An 18,077-nucleotide genomic window follows, 5' to 3' on the forward strand; every position below is an offset into this window, starting at 1 on the left:
ATTGGATAAAATAGAGATAACAGACAATACAAATGCACAAACAATCATAAATTCAGTCATAGGAAATCAAACTGCTGCAGCGCTCCAACGGATGTGATTAGAGCATGAGTGGCTGTGTTGTTGACGTTGTCCTGGTTGTCAGTGGAAACATCTCATGCACTCTGAGCTCTGAGTGATGCTCCCAGAACAACGGCTTCGTCTCTATTGCTGCAATAAAAGAGAATTTAATGGTGCTACATGTGGATCATAACGTACTGTATTCATCACATGGGTTTGTTGCGTGTTCGTTAACACTTTGGAGGTAATAATGTTTATGCTCACAGCGCTACGCTCTCACTTCATACACTTATTTACTCAGAGGCAACGTTTCCAAACAGATGATCCACTCATTCACTAACATGACGTCTACTCTCTCCCTCCTGGCACCGCGTCATGTGATATTATCACTCCTGATCATCCCCAGGCCTGAAGAGGACTCGACTAAGCCTGGCTGTCTCGGATGTTGCCACTTCCCAGGCAAGATATAGACTGACTGACTGAAGGACACATGAGCAGCCCAGAAGGACCGTGGCTGGACACCTTCCCTCCTCGGGCTGGGACCAGATGAGTGGAGGTGGCGTGACAGCTGGACGCGGTGTCTCAGGCCTGCTGGGACCCCAGGAGTATCAGTTCAGAGCTGATTGAAGCTGGCTCGCCTGGTTTGCTGTGCCACTGGACACAATGCAATGACCACTGAGGCTGAATGGGTCAAATAAAAGAAACAAAAAAAAACAAGACAGACATGCTGCTGCTGGGAATCTGAACAGTTGGCTTGCATCGTATCTGTGTTTCAAGTCAGCCAATTAGCGACAAACATGAATCCACAGGACATTTTCCCTCTCATTAATCCATGATTGTGGCTGGTTGAGATTACCATGTTATTGGCAGGCGATTTCTTTCTGTTCACCTGCGCATAAGATTATTGTTGCTTTTGTTAATTAATTGTTAGCAAATTCTCATGGGGAAAAAATTACTGCCTCACACCTTGAGAAAAAAGCTTTCATTTCTGCTCAGGTTGCATTGTGATAAGGTTTTATTCTTTAAATACACAAATAAAAAAAACTACTGAGTCAAGGCACGCAGCCTCATTTGAGTTTATCACATGTTTTTCAGCCATCTAAAACACCAAAGCTACAGATAGCAAGTTTCCCACCGACAGCTTCCCCTGAATACAATGCAGTCACATGACATTTTTACCAAGCACTGTTCCTCCACCACTTTCTTCGCCACTGGCACCCGTTAATAACGACTCAGTGCAGGTTCTAATTAATTCTCTGAGAGATAGGCCTATCTGAAAGGTGTTCCTAAATGTCAGAGCTTCAGCAAGAAACGTCACCACAGAATAAACAGCCACAGACAGACGGGTGGTTCAAGGTGTTTGGATTTCAGATGTTAGACTGATGTTTACTCCTTAATGCTCACTGACCAGTGGAGGCATTACACATCAATCATACAAACATGCATGCAGCTAAAACTTGTTTAAATCCACATTACTTGATCTAATATTCATGTGGAGCTATAAAACTTTACCAAAAAAAACCATCAAATATTAAATATATTCTATTTGAATGACAAGGCCAATACAAATATATATGATTCTGTCAGAAAATGTGGAATAAGTAGGCCTAAGTCTTCCCAACTGTAAAATACTGTGGAAACAGAGATGAAAAATAATGTTCCTGGAGCTGAGTGTCTTCAGACCTGAATTGTTGACACTTTTAGGTCAAACTTGTCACACTTGTCTGAGAAACTTTAGGTTTAATCATTTCTAATGTCCACGCACCGGTATGTCTAATGTCTAATGTCCCAGCCAGCACCATACTGAATATCTAGCTACATTAAGATGCAGTAAATGCAAAATGTAAGGAGCATTGCAAGCTAAGTCTCTTTACTTTGTCTGTGACTTTATTTTCTAAACTCCATGCAGCATGAGTGGGCTATTGGGTTGGATTAACTCTGGATAATTGCGATGAGATTGCAATCAGTTGTTTCAATTAGACTGCAGCATAGTTAGGTTACTCCCTCCTGGGTGTTGATTTGCGATCTGTTAATTTGGAATTAGAGTATTAGTCTCTCTCTCTCTCCATCTCTATTTAGGGGATATGTTGGGAGCTTCATTATTAATCCTGTCTTTTCTGCCCACAAAGGAACAGTAATGTGTTATGGGATTCTTTGTTTGGGCAGATATTAACCCACTGAGACCAGGCTGTACTGAGAGGCTTGCTATGTGTGTGTTTTCTCGAATGACTTAAAACTACTTATAAGTGTATGTGGGATGCCCAGTGCAATATAATGACCTGATTGTTCACAGTACTGATTGTACCTCAGGGCTGCCGGCACTGTAAATACCAGATGAGTTGTTTATTGTGGCACTGGCAGTGCATCAACACAACACTCACTAAGAGAGAGAAGAGAAGGCAGTGAAATGAAAAGATATAGGCTATATATAAACAAAACAAAAAAAGGTTCATTACATAGCTTTGTCCGAATAATCTAGATCCTAGATAAATCGAAATATGAGGAAGAATTTCCCCACCAACCCACCAGGGGGAAACCACATCCTAAAGACCCCGGTCTGTTCTGTCACTGTGGACAGGAAGAAGAGGGCAGCCTAGAAACACACCGTGTAGATCAGTCTGCCACAATGGACTTTACATTCATTTAGTTTCATTGTGTTTTTTGTTGTTCCCTTGTTAGATTATGCGGAATTTGCTTTTAGAATAGTAAAACTCGTGGCGTGTACCTGTTATAGGGTGAATCAATAGCCTATCCGATAACATATTCCGTTTCTTCAGTGTTTTCATTGTTCTACTTTTCAGAAATGTTGAGACACTGTCATTTTCATTTCTTTCACATTCACATTCAATAAAGCACCATTTTTAATTCGATCTGAAATTTAAACACTCATGCAGAAACAATAATATGTTGCCTCGCGACGTAGCTACATAACACAACACCACGAGCCGCTCTACGTGCCGCGGCTCTATGTAGACAGGCTGCTGTATTGTTATGATCAGGAAAACCATCTGGACAGGCACAGCCGCGGGTTACCATATCTAAGGTTGGTTTACAGTGGATAGTTTTACTGAATATGTATTGACAATTTCATTTGATGGCGTTTCCGATCGCATTTTGACGAGTTAGAGGCAAGTGAAGCTGGGCGTTAGCTTCTCCTGGCTAACAGGCGTTAGCTTCTCCTGGCTAACAGGCGTTAGCTTCTCCTGGCTAACAGGCGTTAGCTTCTCCTGGCTAACAGGCGTTAGCTTCCCGTCCCCTGGCTAACAGCCTGCTAACGCTAGCTAGCGACGCGGCTAGCTGCTAGCTGTTAGCTGTTAGCGCAGATGTTTAACGGTGCTAGTGGTTGGTCATTGTGTTTCTAAATAGAAAAGGGACTACGTCTATGGTTACATTGGTCGCCTTGGATGACAGAATCGTTCCCGACGTAATGTGGCACCGAAGCCCAGATCACATCCCAGTTGTTGCTCTTAAACGTTGCTGTTAGCTCCCGTAGCGTTGCTGTTAGCTCCCGTAGCTAAGTCAACACAGCCGCCGCTAGCAGCAGCGGTGCTGTTTGCCAGCTGGCTGTTCGGCTTCAATGGGTTTCTGTCAACATCCCAGTTGCGCCATGTACAGAAGCAGTCATATTACAGATGACGGCTCACTGGCCAGTGTGTGGTGTCGACATTCAGCTTGGTTTCAGCATTGTAGCTTAATAATAACATTACAAGACGTTGCTGCTGCAGTCTACTGGGGGGCTCATACAGATGTGTTATGTGCCATACAGTTGGATTATAAACACAACGAAATAACAATAAATTCCATAATATGCTAATGCTAGTATGATAGTATGATAGCGTTTCGCATTCTCTGTTAGTAGTAGTTTAAGGTGAACCCACTACCAAGCCTTCATTGGCCCTGAGTGAGTTTGGCCAATTCAAGTATTCATGGTGATTTGTAACCTGATTTAAAGTCTAAAATATTCCATTTAAATGCAGCTAAATGTATTTATTTAGTGTTAAAACAAAAGACATTCTCGTAATAAGTGGAATTGGGATATGATTGTTTTAGGCCTGTTATAATTTGCAGGTATAAATATGTTAATTTATCCCTGTATCTTGTATTACACACTCTTACCCAGCAGAGGACGCTGCTGCATAACCTTCATCTGAAAGCAGAGGCCTTTTCTCAAACCCGGTTGAGGCTCGTTTAAATAAACTTCTGAGAAGAGGTGACAGGCGGGGGCTCTGTTTTGGTCCTGTCCTGAAGGCCCCGATAGGTGTCCCTGAGAACTGCCCTCAGACATTAATATTCATGTCTGAAACTAAACACCTTGTGTACACACACAGCTTCCTGTAAGGAGGAGTCTCCAGCATATCTTTCTCAGCGGGGCTTTTTGTGGTAGACTGCTTAATTCCTCTGTGTCCTTTCCCACAGTATTTAGTGGCAAGATGACAGAAATCACCACCAGGACACAGTGGCTCACTTGCCACATGGTGATTTAGGAGAAGGTCAAAGGTTAAAACACACTGATATTGTCCCTATTTTTAGAGCTGAAGCTGCTCTGCGTCAGTGCTGAGTCAGCAGACCGTCTACATGGGAGCTCTGGCAGCTAATTAGGTTTTTACACAGACAACCAAATATTTTGTACAGCAATTTTAAAAGAAAGAAGAAGAAGAAATTATAAATGTATTGTAAAAGTTATTTCAAGCCAAGACTTTGACATCTATTAAACAGTTTTTTTCTGTAGAGCTTTGTAGCCGTGTGTGTGTGTGTGTGTTCCCTTAACTGTAATGAACTAGTGAGCAGCACCATATCACCGCTTCCTGCTGTTGAATATAAACGTTACATCAGCGTCTGAGGAGGAGTGAGGCGATCCGGGCCACTTGCACAATAATGATTGATTGCAGCGAGACATTTCTATTAGAGGAAACGTGGCCGGCCACCAGGAGCAGAGGGAGTAGTCTGCTCTCCGCTTCCTGGCTGGGCAGCATCCCTGCTGATAACACCTCAGTCAGTCTAACCCTGCCTCAAAATGCTTAACCCACTCCTCCTAATCTAACCACTGACCCCACACACCCTACATTAAAGGGATAGTCCAACATTTTGGCAAATTCGCCTATTTGCCATGATCCCTATAGTCATAGCGGTAGGTTAATTATCGGTGCATGTTGTTTTAAGATCGGCGGGGCAGAGACGCAAGCTGCTCAGCGAACACAATGGAGGTGAATGGTGCAGTTTCCCTGTCCCTCATCAAACTCATTAAATACACAATTCAACAACTCCAAAACGCTCTGTGACCTGCACATTCACCATGCTATGAAATAATAATGTAACATTACGAGTTTTCGAGGCAAATGCGTATAGCCGAAACTACATTCCAGACACGACTGCTGGGCGGAGTGATTTCAAAAGCGCAAGTAGTTCAGAGTATTTGCTTCACGTGTTGTAATAGTACATAATTATACATGATTATTTTAGCCTGAGCCTGTGAGCCTGAGCTCAGGGCAAAGGGAAAGTTCAAATCGTTTTACAGATCCCCACAGCAGAAGTGTAGCAAAATTCATGTGTAAAAAGACAGCCAATCAAGAGCTCCTGTCTGGGTTATAACTGATGACAGACACTTATAGATCTACGTATTTACAGAACTGTTTACACCTTTACAGATTTACATACACATTTACAGATTTATGTACACTTACAGATTTTTGTATGCATTTGCAGATTTGTCCTCACTTGCAAATCTGAACAAGACACAGATTTGTTTTACACATTTACAAATCTGATTACACACACACAGAATGAGATACACATTTGCAAATAATAAAGTAGCTATAATACCTCCATATGTTACCATATTGGTCTGAAATGTCTTGTCTTCTAACATCTCCCACTGTCTTCTGTTCAGATCGTCCCTGCAGTCCCAGAGGTCATGGAGGAGCAGACGGGCTCTCCTGCAGCCAACACCGACACCAACAGCCAGAGAAATGGAGATGAGGTAAGAGCTTTATGCACAGATATCACATTTTTTTGTAGTTTTTCCAGTCCAGACTCCAAGAGCGTCCCCTCAGTGTGTTTCTCCGAAAACTCATATCTGTTTTTGTTATCCCCGCAGAAGCCCCGACGTGGCAGTTGGACCAAGGGGAGGAAGAGGAAGAAGCCAATGAAGGACAGCAATGCCCCCAAGGCCCCCCTGACGGGCTACGTTCGCTTCATGAACGACCGGCGGGAGCAGCTACGGGCGGAGCGGCCAGACGTGCCCTTTCCAGAGATTACAAGGATGCTGGGCAACGAGTGGAGCAAGCTGCCCCCCGAGGAGAAGCAGGTCAGTGGAGAAGTTCCTGACAGGATTAAACAATCAGCGCACAAGTGTGAAGAACACTGTATCAAAGTTCTGCACTTCCTTCCTTCACACTTTGTCTCTTATTTTGTGTTTTATGACCTGCAAAATACTTGCAATGAAAGTATTCATATAGACAAGTTGAGCAGCCCTAATAACCAGAGCAGCTGTTCTGAAGAAGCAGAGGTAGGAAATATAAAGACCAGAGGCAGGAGCGCCAGCAGCACAATCTGTTGATGTTTTTGATTAACAAGGTAAATGATTATTAGTTGTCTTTTATTTCACTGTTGTTGGATTTTTGTTTTCGAGGTAAATTCATGCAAAGTTGCAGATCCTGTCGGTGGCAGTTTTTCATCATCAGTCTCTGTATTTCCCTCTAAAACAACTCTGTGTGGTAACGTTGTGTTATTATCTCATAGCGTGGTGAATGTGCAGGTCACAACTTGTCCACCAGAGCGTTGTGGAGTTGTTGGATTGTGTATTTGATGAGTTTGATGAGGGAAACCAAAAAATTCCATTAGCCTCCGTAGCGTAGCTCTGAGCAGCTCACAGCTCTGCTCCGCCGTTCTAAAAATAGCTTGCACCGACAATTAAAGATAACAAGCTTACTGCTATGACTATAGGGATTATGGCAATGGACCAGTTTGCCAAAATGTTGAACTATCCCATTAAAGGTGGAGTGTGTAGGTTTGTTTGTTGGCCCCCTCCTCCCTTCTCCACTTCGGCCTTCAAAGTTCTCTTTGAGTATTTGCTTCAACCACCAAAACACAGACTGGTCGCCGTAGAGACAGGAGAAATGGCGGATAGATACAACCTTAAACAACCTTAGCAGCAAAGAAAAGGAAATACTCCAGCGCCTCACTCGGACTGTGTTTTGTGTATCCTGCCATTTCTCCGGGCTCGACGGCGTCCAGTCGCTCTGTCACAGGTCAGCCCACTGCGCCACACGCCTGACCTGTGACATCATGACACGTTTAGTTTGTCTAAAAGACACCGTGCTCATGTTCTGCAACTTAACACCGTCGGCTCAACATATAAACACTCTGTTATATAATAATAACCTCAATGGTTTTGCATTTTAATTAACAAAATTCCTCATCCTTGCCAGTTACCTATCATCACGTCAGTCAGAGTTACCTTTTCTTTCCAGAGGAGAATGAAGACGTCCGGGCATGTTTTGTATTTGGATTCAGAGGTGTGACAGATAGAGCCTGGCTCTCTTACCGGTGGATTCTGGACCACATTGTTTTACACAGAGTTCACAGCTGAGTCAGAGTTTGTCCTGGGACAAAGTCTTTGGATCAGGATGGTTTCATCAGCTTTTTTTCCTTCTAATTACAAAACTAATTATGTTTCAAGTTGCATTTTTGTTTCCAGCGCTGCATGTATGTAGGTCATTAATATTGGGAATGACTGAATTTTGCCAATTGAAAGGAGCTAATCCTGATTAGTAATAATTACTCCCACTGATATAATACCATCTCATCCACAAGCCTGCATCCAAATTTCATTTTCCTCCCGATTTGCAAACTCTTCTCACCTCCCTCTGCTCTTTCCGCAGCGATACTTGGAAGAGGCGGAGCGGGATAAGGAACGCTACATGCGGGAGCTGGAGAAGTACCAGAAGACAGAGGCCTACAAACACTTCACCAGGAAGGTCCAGGAGAAGCAGAAGGGCAAGCGGCACAGGGGAGGTGAGAAAAGTTAAAAATCAAACATTAAAACGTGACAATTCAGCAGTTTTCATGTTTTTCCATGTTTTTACAAGTAGTCAGCATGTTGTCGGAGGTTTTGGCGTGATCGAGGGCAATTGGATGATGAGGTGGAGCTCCTGTGAAGCACTAGGTAGAAAAGATGGGTCTTGCTGGGAAATAAGGAAAAACCTTGGGAAATACCACGACGGCACCAACGCTGCCAGGGCCTGGGAGTGTTTCCACACACCTGGAGGATCGTGCACCTACTCCAGTGTTCAGTGTAGGAACCCAGGGCCGATCATTTCTGCTTCGCTTAGTCAATGGAAATATGGCAACATGAGGGGGGAGGGGGGGGATACTTTTATAAGTTCATGGCAGTTCAGGTTATAAGTTACGGTTCAGCTCGAGGCCAAGGAGCCAACACATGGTCCGTATTATCTGTACCGATTGTGTTACGCCAAATAAATCTCCCCTTTTAAACGTCGAAAAATGTTGATGACATAAGCAGCTCTGCAAAAAAAACAAAAAAAAAACCGTACCATGGATGGTTTCATTTGAGTTGATTCACAGCGTGGAGTGCAGAGATGGTACTCTTATTTATTTTAGCAGTTCACAACTTGCTGGGGGAAACATGAATCATCTGCCGTCCTCTCTCATTATTCTTTCCTTCCTCTCCAGATGTCGGGCACCAGGTAGCCAGCGAGGCTCTTCATGAGGTCAGTAACTCTTTCCTTTCCTGTTGCGCACACAGCAACACGTTACTGAGGAATTAAATATGATATTTAATAAAGCAAAGAGAATCCTTGGTAACACTTTATCATAAGTACACACTATAAGCATTAGTTAAGCTTTAGATACTGAGTTCATCATTTATAACACATGAATACTCATTATTATGTAGTTTATAAACAGTTATAAATATTTTACTTATCACTGATAAACACTAACTGTATTTATAAACTACATACTAATGAGTATCCATGCGTTTTAAATGAAGAGTTCAGTATTTATTAATACTTAACTAATGCTAATGATACTGTTACTGAACATCTGGCTGTATCAGTAGATATGAAGTGTGACCGTCACAGTGAACAACAAATGAGATGTAAAAAAAATCAACAGGATTGGTTGCTAGTGATTCTGATGATTAAACCGGACTGGGTGCTGAAAAACTGAATCCAACTTCTTCAGACTCTGGCTTTGAAACTGCATTTTCAAATCTAAAATGCTCAGTTGTGGCTGCATTAGCAACTTCGCTGCTGAAATGCCTTGTAGCAGAACCCAAACACTACACTGACATGTTGATGATTCAAATCAATTTTTGGTGTAGGGGGTCTTTAATAGTGTGTACTTATTATAAAGTGTTAGAGAATCCTCTTCTATCTAAATGTAAATGAAGTGTAATGATGAAGTATTAACTTGGGCAAACATTAATAATTAGGATCATTTTGCTAAACTTTGAGTTTGTATATTCTTGTCAGGAGTTTGTGGCAGTCTGTCTCTGTTTGCCCTCTCCTGTACTACACATTAAATGCTCATTGTTGCGTCACTAAAGCTGGGTTAATCCGCTTTGGTGCCGCGTTTGTGATCCAAACACTTGGCTTTTTACTAAGTGTGTAATTCATTTTTATGAAGTTCTGCGTGTGATTAAGAGGTTTCCTTTGTAAGTCTCTCAGGATACGCGGAGGGGATAGTGCCAAGGTGACTTTATTGGAATTAGCATTCCTGCGGGAAAAACCCGGCGTTTCCTCTTTTAGGTTTCAAAGGACACAGAAATCAGCATAAATTTCATTATGGAAAGAAATGAGGGAAAGATGATGCATTCTTTCAAAGGACGGGGATATACGAGGGGGAAACCCTGCACGGCATCTTCTGCGTCTGTTGTGAAATACATTTTTATTTCATATGATTGCGAACCATCTCAGAGCCTTTGATACTGTAGCAGCACGGTAGATGAAATTACTTCTACCTCCTCACTGCTCATACTCCACCGCTGTATTTCCCCCGTGGCCAGATATGAAATCAATTACCCACCCACCCACAGCCGAGCTAGATGAACGACCGCCCCTGGCTGTCGGTCCGCGTTGCCAAATGGTCCCACCGTCGAGCTTATCTCCTCTTCTTCTTCCTCTCTCTGGCTGTTAACAGAAGGACGCGGAGGGGAAGGACAGGACTGTGTTTGACATCCCCATCTTCACAGAGGAGTTCCTCAACCACAGCAAAGGTAGCGAGCCCCCCCCCCACAGCTGGCTGCATCGCCCTGGAAGACTTTCTACTTTGTGTGATGTGACTTTTCTTTCTTTTTAAACCCCCTCCATTTGTCTAAGTGTTTCTGAACGCAGCCGTCTGCTACCTCAAGAGAACTTTTGTTTTATAGTGCTCCGTCGTCCCAGAATAGTCCTGCAGTCCGCTGAACTCAGCGATGCCCTGAACTTAAAGGGATAGTTCAACATTTAGGCAAATTGGCCCATTGTCATAATCCCTATAATTTTAAGAGTAGGTTTATTACCTTTAAATGTCGGAGGAGCAGAGCCACGAGCTGATCAGAGCTACACTACGGAGGCTCATGGGATTTCTTGGTTTCCCTCTTCAAACTCATCAAATACACAATCCAACAACTCCACAACGCTCTGGTGGACAAGTTGTGAGCTGCACATTCACCACGCTATGAGATAATAACACAACGTTATGAGATGAAGTTGTTTTCGAGGCAAATACAGAGACTGCTTGCCGAAAAACTGCGCCCTTACCTCTAAAACAACTCTGTTTCGTAACGTAACATTATTATCTCATAGCGTGGTGAATGTGCACCAGCTTGTCCACCAGAGCGTTTTGGAGTTGTTGTTGTGGATTTGATGAGTTTGATGAGGGAAACCACGAAATCTCATTAGCCTCCGTAGTGTAGCTCTGAGCAGCTCGCGGCTCTGCTCCGCCGTTCTAAAAATAGCTTGAATCGATAATTAAAGGTAACAAACCTACTACTATCACTATAGGGATTATGGCAATGGGCCAATTTGCCAAAATGTTGAACTATCCCTTTAAAAAGAACACTCCTTCCGGGGCAGATTAAACATTGACGATGACCCCGGCTGCTTTATCAACTCTCCACTCTCCTCTTCTGATCCGACGTTGTCCGCTTGTGTGTCTGCGTTCTCCTCCAACAGCACGCGAGGCCGAGATGCGGCAGCTGCGCAAGACCAACATGGAGTACGAGGAGCGCAACGCGGCGCTGCAGAAGCACGTGGAGAGCATGCGCGCGGCGGTGGAGCGGCTGGAGGGCGACGTGATGCAGGAGAGGGGGCGCAACGGCCTCCTCCACCAGCACCTGGAGACCCTGCGCCAGGCGCTGGCCTCCAGCTTCTCCACCGTCCCTCTGCCAGGTGACCACAGCCCGCAGCACTGCACCCGCACCACTTCACCCACACCACAGCCTGCAACACTGCACTCACAGGGAGGGACCCCCAGTTACAGATGCACCACAGAAAGTCCACATCAGTAAATGAGTCTTAAGCTCCTTGTTTCTACAGAAGAGCATTAGAGCCAGCAACGGAGATTCTGAGATAAAAACTCAGGATTTCTGAGAAAAAAGTGAGAAATTCTGAGGAAGACTGACTCTGACTGACTTTTTAACTCAGAAATTCTGCGTTTTTATCTTCGTTGTTGACCCTAATGCGCTTCCATATGTTCCAATACAAATAAAAAGATTTAATAATAAAGAAAATGACTGTACATGATCTTAGATATAGAGCTCAGACTGCATCATGCACTCTCTTTTAAAAGTGTGTGAGTTTAACTTAAACATGGTCACATTCATGCAAGTGCTTTATTATTTATAAGGCTGGTTTGGTACTTGTACTGTGTGATAGTTGAAATAGTATTTTTTTCTCACACTGTCTCTCTACCTGCACCCTCATACACTCACATTGCGCACTAACGAAATATGCAAAACCATTGATTTAGCATGAATTAATGGAGAAACTAGGCTGGAGCCCACCTCACTAACAGGTTTTTAGTTCAGTATGAATGGAATTGTCCCTCTATAATGAAATGAGTGATATCATTTAACATTTTTGGTGAATGTTATTGAACAAACACTTGACAGTGGAAGCAATTGAATTTCCTGGCTGTATTGATACCATGCTGTATCAGAATTCGGTTCGTTACCTTTAGCTATTTTTAGAGCGGTGGAGCAGAGCCGTGAGCTGCTCAGAGCTACGCTACGGAGGCTCATGGGATTTCTTGGTTTCCAAGTTGTGAGCTGCACATTCACCACGCTATGAGATAATAACACAACGTTACGAGACAGAGTTGTTTTCAAGGTAAATTCATGCAAAACCGCTGATGCGTGTTCCTGTTTTTCAGCAGCAGTCTATGAATTTACCTTGAAAACAACTCTGTCTCGTACTGTTCCGTTATTATCTCATAGCGTGGTGCATGTGCAGGTCAGGTTGGATTGTGTATTTGATGAGTTTGATGAGGGAAACCAAGCAATCCCATAATGAGCCTCCGTAGCGTAGCTCTGAGCAGCTCACGGCTCTGCTCCGCCGTTCTAAAAACAACTTGCACCGACAATTAAAGGTAACAAACCTATACTGCTATGACTATAGGGATTATGGCAATGGGCCAATTTGCCAAAATGTTGAACTATCACTTTAAAGCTGATGTTCCAGTGCAGCCAGGAGCTCTGTGATGACTGTTACAGTGGTCTTTTTTTTTTAACGGTCATTCTGTAGCGTCCTAAGCTTGTCAGATATTTGCTGATAGAGACTTCCTGCCTCATCTATTATAACGGTGCAGACTTGGACCATTAGTTTTTGGGAATCTTGCACTTTTTCTTTAATCAAACATATTTCATTTTTAATCAATGTTCAGCCGGGTGTGAACAATACAATAAAAGCGCTTTGCTTTTTATCTGTGAACATGCAGTGTGGCTAATGGGCTTTAGATGTGCTGATACTGATCAAAGTACGTTATAAACCAGCTCTGGTATCCCAGACACAAACACTGAGGTGCCATCATTTAAGTGGGCCAGACATAGATGATAATGGAGGTGTGGTCATGCAGCATGTGTGTGTGTTTATGGTGTCCTTGAAGTCCAGTGTCTCTTGTCCCCTTGATCCACATATAAACAGACTGTATAGTCTAGTCTAGTACAGTGCAGACCACCTGCTGCTCTGACTGGCCACGCGCTGGAAGTCAAGTGTCTTTCCTTTAACCTATTAATTATTGAAACTGAATGCGGTCTGGCTGTGTTCGTACTTGTTTTCTGCACATACAGAGTGTGTGCTGAGCTCACACCCACAGCCTCTCTCTCTTCTCCATCTTCCTGCACACCTATTTGAATTTCTGGCTCACACAGCAGAGACACAGACTCTGCAAACAGCACAAATTGACACAACGCTGCTGGAAATATTTCATTACAGCTTGACGATGAAAGACGATCCCAGAAGCTCTAGTGTAAGCATGCAAACCTCTGAAGCTTACAGGACAGTTTTGTTTCCATTGTCTTATTCAATGACTAGATTGAACTTTTTCCTCTTCTGTATTTTTATATTTATGGATCTTACTTTCCATTTTACACTCTCATAGTTTGATTGTTTTGATACCTGAAACTACAGCCATTGATGATTGTCCTTGGCCTGGTCCTAGACAGGCTCTTTGACCCAGTTTGATGTTGCTCACAGAAATGAAATAAAGAAGTGACAGGAGGTTTCTGCTGTTATTGCTCCCTGGAACATTTTCATTCTTGTCATTCAGTGATTCCAGCCTGCGGTGAAACTGTTCATGTCAACAGTTTCAACACTACAGCTGATTCAGTCTTGCTTTTGGCAACAGAGTGCGCTGCGTAAGAACAATTTGTTCAACTACAAAAATGAAATCATATTTGGCATTTGGTGAATAAAATAAAAGCCTGTAAAGGTTCACATCATTTTTTTTACAAACAACTTTCAAGTGCTGACATCGCAGGCTTGTTTTGTGTTGCAGGCAGTGGAGAGACCCCCACTCTGGACAGCATTGACTCCTACATGAAGAGGCTGCACAGCATCATCGTCAGCAGCCCCCAGGAACACGAGAATCTCATCAACACCGTGAGAGACGTGGTCAACCGCTTGGACAGGTAACACCACTTTTATTGTCGATGTGTGTAGGGATGTCACCATTACTTGTTTTCACAATTAATCACGGTATTAAACGCCACAATTAATTGATCGTAAAGGTTCCCAAATACCGTCACTTTTCAAAAAAGATTATGTTGGAACCATCGAGGCAGATCGGTGCAACACGCACGAAACGAAAACAAAATTAACTTGTGTAACTTTGTTTTCATTCTGTGCGAGTTGCAGAACACAGACATGCCTGAGTGGAAACGTTTGGCAGAGGAAGACTTAAAATTCCTCCAAACAAACGTATTAAGTTGACGACGACTCACCAGCCTGTAGAACATGCCGTGAAAAAGTAGCAGGCAAAGGAGGAAAAAAGTCTAATGTGCATCATCACCTAAACTTAAACATGACGTGAATATTTCAAACATTTCCCCTGGGGGATTAATAATTGGTCATTTATTAATAGGTACTTCAAATGTTTTGTGTACATTCGTAGTGTTGTGAAATTAATAAATGAATAATAATTGTGATATTCAATCAATCAATCAATCAATCAATTTGTTTATTTCGGGCATGTCAATTTAAATCATCATCATCACACTTCATCATCAAATAATACAATACATGGCCGAAAGGGAAAAGCGGGAGAAGCAAAAGCTTATCTAGTCCCGCCCCCATTATATTCGTAATACCGTCGTTATTTCTCTGACAATAATCGCACCAAGAACATCTATAATCGTGACATCCCTAGATGTGTGTGATTTAGGAAACTGGTTGATTAGACTTTGCTTCCCTCACATCTTCACAGCAGAAATCAAGTCAGTTAAAGTACTTATTAATATTTAAAAATGCACATCAGCAGTTAACTGTGAAGATGTTATTCACCCGCCCACGACCAGGCAGGCGCGCTAATGCCAGGATGTCGGAAACAAGAGAGACAGAAAGTGGGATGGAAGAGGTTCAGTAGTGTTTATGCAGACTGTTTCACAATCAACTGATGTATGTGTGTGGGTGTGTGTGTATATACAGGATAGATAGATAGATAGATAGATAGATAGATAGATAGATAGATAGATAGATAGATAGATAGATAGATAGATAGATAGATAGATAGACTGACAGACATTTGTGTTGTTTGACCAACAGATGCTGGAATTCCAGTTTATTTGTGCATCATCTTTTTTTTCCATTTTGGTCTTGTTAAACCAACACTAAGGAACTTTTCAACCTTCATATAATATTTCAAGAAGTTTTGTGATGGTACATGGACTTACAACAGGTTGAATGACTCCTCTCTCATGGCCTTGAGGGGGTCTGTAATGTATCGCCTTCACTGTCACTAAGCAGCTTCCAGGTGGATGGTAGGAACCCCGAACTACAAATATACCGACTGCTTTACGGCATAAGTCACGTCCCCCTTTCCCCATTCGTTAAAAAGACAGTCACCGTGAACGCTATGTGGGATGACCGCTATCACGGCAGAAGCAGCAAGAAAACCAAAGAAATTAAGAGTTTTGTCTGAGGAGACTAAAAAACGAAAGAGGGAAAGTAACGGGCAAATATTGTTATTGTTATCAAAAAGATTCAAGAGGAAGATGAGACACACTAGAGCCAAAATGCTGACGAGCTGAAGGCTTCTATCAAAGCAACATCAGCAGTGCCACAGGCTGTTTGCCTCCATGCCGGCCCGCATTAATGCAGAAATTCAAGCAAAGGAGCCCCAGCTAAAATCAAAAAAGGTTGTTACAGTTAATTGGGAAAGTCCATGGTGAAAAGGTGAGTCCAGGTCTGGGGCGTGGTGGTTCCAGAGAGTCGGGTCAGCCACAGTGAAGGCTCGGTCCCTGAAGGTCTGTAGTCTGGTACAGGGGATGGAGAGCAGACTGGTATCAGAAGAACCAGACCAGGATAAAGTGTGTTGGTGGAGAAGGTCGGACAGGTACTGGGGGGGTGAAGGTGTGAAGGGCTGAAGTGAGGAGGAGGAGGAGGAGGAGGAGGAGGAGGTCTCCAACCTTCCAGAGCTCAGAACAGCTCCTGCAGGGGGCGCTGGTCTGAAACTTTCTAGAAGGTTTTTGTTTTCTGTCTCATCCTAAGTTAGTCTTGTTCTGTCTTTTCACCACAGATAACTGGACCGAGTCCACCTGAGTCCACCTGAGTCCACCTGACAGGACTGAGATTCACAGTGACATTAAGCAGATCCTGTTCCCAGGTTGATGCTCCGCCCCTCGATAGTGAATCTTTTACTATCACTCCGTCATCACAGTTGATTCGAAAGCATCTTTTGTTCATCTGCAGCGGTGATGTAGGTGAAGGTGATGTAGCATTTCATATTTATTTATTGTTTGTTTTTTACTTCTTCTTTTTTTTTTTTACACAGTCTTTTCGTTTACATTTTGTTAATGTAGCTGTAGTTGGTTTTATGAAGTAATCGGATGACAGGACATGAGACACTTTTCTTTCACTCCTTGCTCCTGTTCTGTCTTCACCATCCATTTATAGCAAATGCTTCCACGACGATATCCGAACCACTATCAGACATTTTTGTATCTGATCAAAGAAAAACATGTGTCAGTGGGTTTGTATTTACCGACGTATCCGAGAAATATTGTTGAGCTGACTTTCTGTCTTCATGCTTTGTTGAAAAAAAATGACATGTGCCATTTATGATTTTTGCCTCTGTAAAAATGTGTTTTTGTGTTTTCAATAAATGTATTTACATCATATGAGCTGTTGGTTTGATTGGACAGGTTCATGACATGATATAAAAAATAGAAAAACACTATTAATAGTTAGACTTACTCAGTACCAGTGCCCTAGTTTTCTTGTTTCATCTTATCATCTTATTCAAAAAAGCTGCTCTGAAAGTGTGAAGTACTGAAATAATCTCTCTTTGATGACATGTCGAAAATGTCAAATATAAATACTAAAACCACTAGTGTAATGATTTGCCAAACTAAATGCTGCAAATCCAGTTTCTGGAACTGTTAGTTTTGCAGCCAGTCTACTGTATCAAACAGAAATATGAGGTTAAAACATCCCTGTCTGGGATTGTGCTTGGTCAGCGCCTCAGCTTGTTGACTTGCAGAAGATGTGGAGTTAAGAAGGTTTGGAGTGGTTAAGCTAATTGAGCAGCTCTGCTGTAATTTACTGCATCTGGAGAGAGACACAAATTACTTTGCACTCAGTGGCTCATTCACAGACACTGAGCTGCACAGCAAGCTTTGGAAAACAATAATCTACTGTGTCATGTTTGGGAAAGTTTTCCCACTCACAGCAGTGTGAGTCCAGAGCTGAACGAGCTTCAAAATGACTGTGGAAGAGGCTCAATCCTTGTTAGTAAATCAGATCTGTGGTTGACTAACAAGTGTTCCCATTGTTTGATGGCGAGCTGGCCGAGCTGGCCGGCAGCTTGGATGTGACCTATCAAGTTGCTAACGTAGCACTGTATTTGTGTTGAACCCGATGCTGGGAGCCCTTCCTGTTTCCATTCACTAATGCCCGTTTCCTCTTTGCCAGCTGAGACTTCCTCTCCACAATGGCCACATGTGTCACAGTGTTATATCCAACAACGTCCCTAGCAGATGTTTTGGTCCCACAGGAGAGAGGGTCAGTTTCTACATTAAACTAATGATACACACACCCTCTGACCACTCTGATAATGATGTGTGTTTGGGTGTGGATTCTCATAGGCAGTCTTCCCTGATGCAGTGTAGAGAACCTAGTGTAGGTAATTTACAGTTAGGCAATCAGAAGAGTTTTTTTTTTTTTTTAAATGTTGACAAACTGGAGGACAATCAAATGCTGGCTTGTTTTGGTATAGTTTCAATGTGATGTGAAAACAAGCAATAGATCTACCGTTTTCTAAAAAGTTTGTAGGAGTGCACTTTAAAGGGATAGTTCAACATT

At 42.8% G+C, this 18,077-nt stretch overlaps 1 protein-coding gene across 2 annotated transcripts; it reads left to right on the plus strand.

The window, feature by feature from the left end:
* Window positions 1–3,032: 3,032 nt before the first annotated feature.
* On the plus strand, window positions 3,033–16,894 carry hmg20a (high mobility group 20A). Of its 2 annotated transcripts, XM_085778531.1 has the most exons (9): window positions 3,033–3,100; window positions 5,945–6,034; window positions 6,152–6,361; window positions 7,938–8,070; window positions 8,749–8,786; window positions 10,219–10,294; window positions 11,235–11,450; window positions 14,056–14,188; window positions 16,294–16,894. In XM_085778531.1, the coding sequence occupies exons 2-9, from the start codon at window positions 5,969–5,971 to the stop codon at window positions 16,295–16,297; spliced, it is 876 nt and encodes a 291-aa protein (XP_085634657.1). In that variant the 5' UTR covers window positions 3,033–3,100; window positions 5,945–5,968; the 3' UTR covers window positions 16,298–16,894. The 2 variants fall into 2 exon arrangements, with proteins under 2 accessions (XP_085634657.1, XP_085634658.1); XM_085778532.1 differs by lacking the exon at window positions 16,294–16,894 and having other exon boundaries at window positions 14,056–14,192.
* The last annotated feature ends 1,183 nt before the right edge of the window (window positions 16,895–18,077 follow it).

The sequence above is a fragment of the Trachurus japonicus genome, chromosome 6, assembly GCF_045865225.1.
Source record: "Trachurus japonicus isolate A0001 chromosome 6, Traja_1.0".
NCBI classification, from domain to species: Eukaryota; Metazoa; Chordata; class Actinopteri; order Carangiformes; family Carangidae; genus Trachurus; species Trachurus japonicus.

Bases quoted from the DNA above. Each gene is read 5' to 3' on its own strand.
- hmg20a (XM_085778531.1), top strand. From the start codon at position 5,969: ATGGAGGAGCAGACGGGCTCTCCTGCAGCCAACACCGACACCAACAGC. The intron at 6,035-6,151 runs GTAAGAGCTTTA...TTATCCCCGCAG, and splicing joins GCCAGAGAAATGGAGATGAG to AAGCCCCGACGTGGCAGTTG. The intron at 10,295-11,234 runs GTAGCGAGCCCC...CTCCTCCAACAG, and splicing joins GTTCCTCAACCACAGCAAAG to CACGCGAGGCCGAGATGCGG.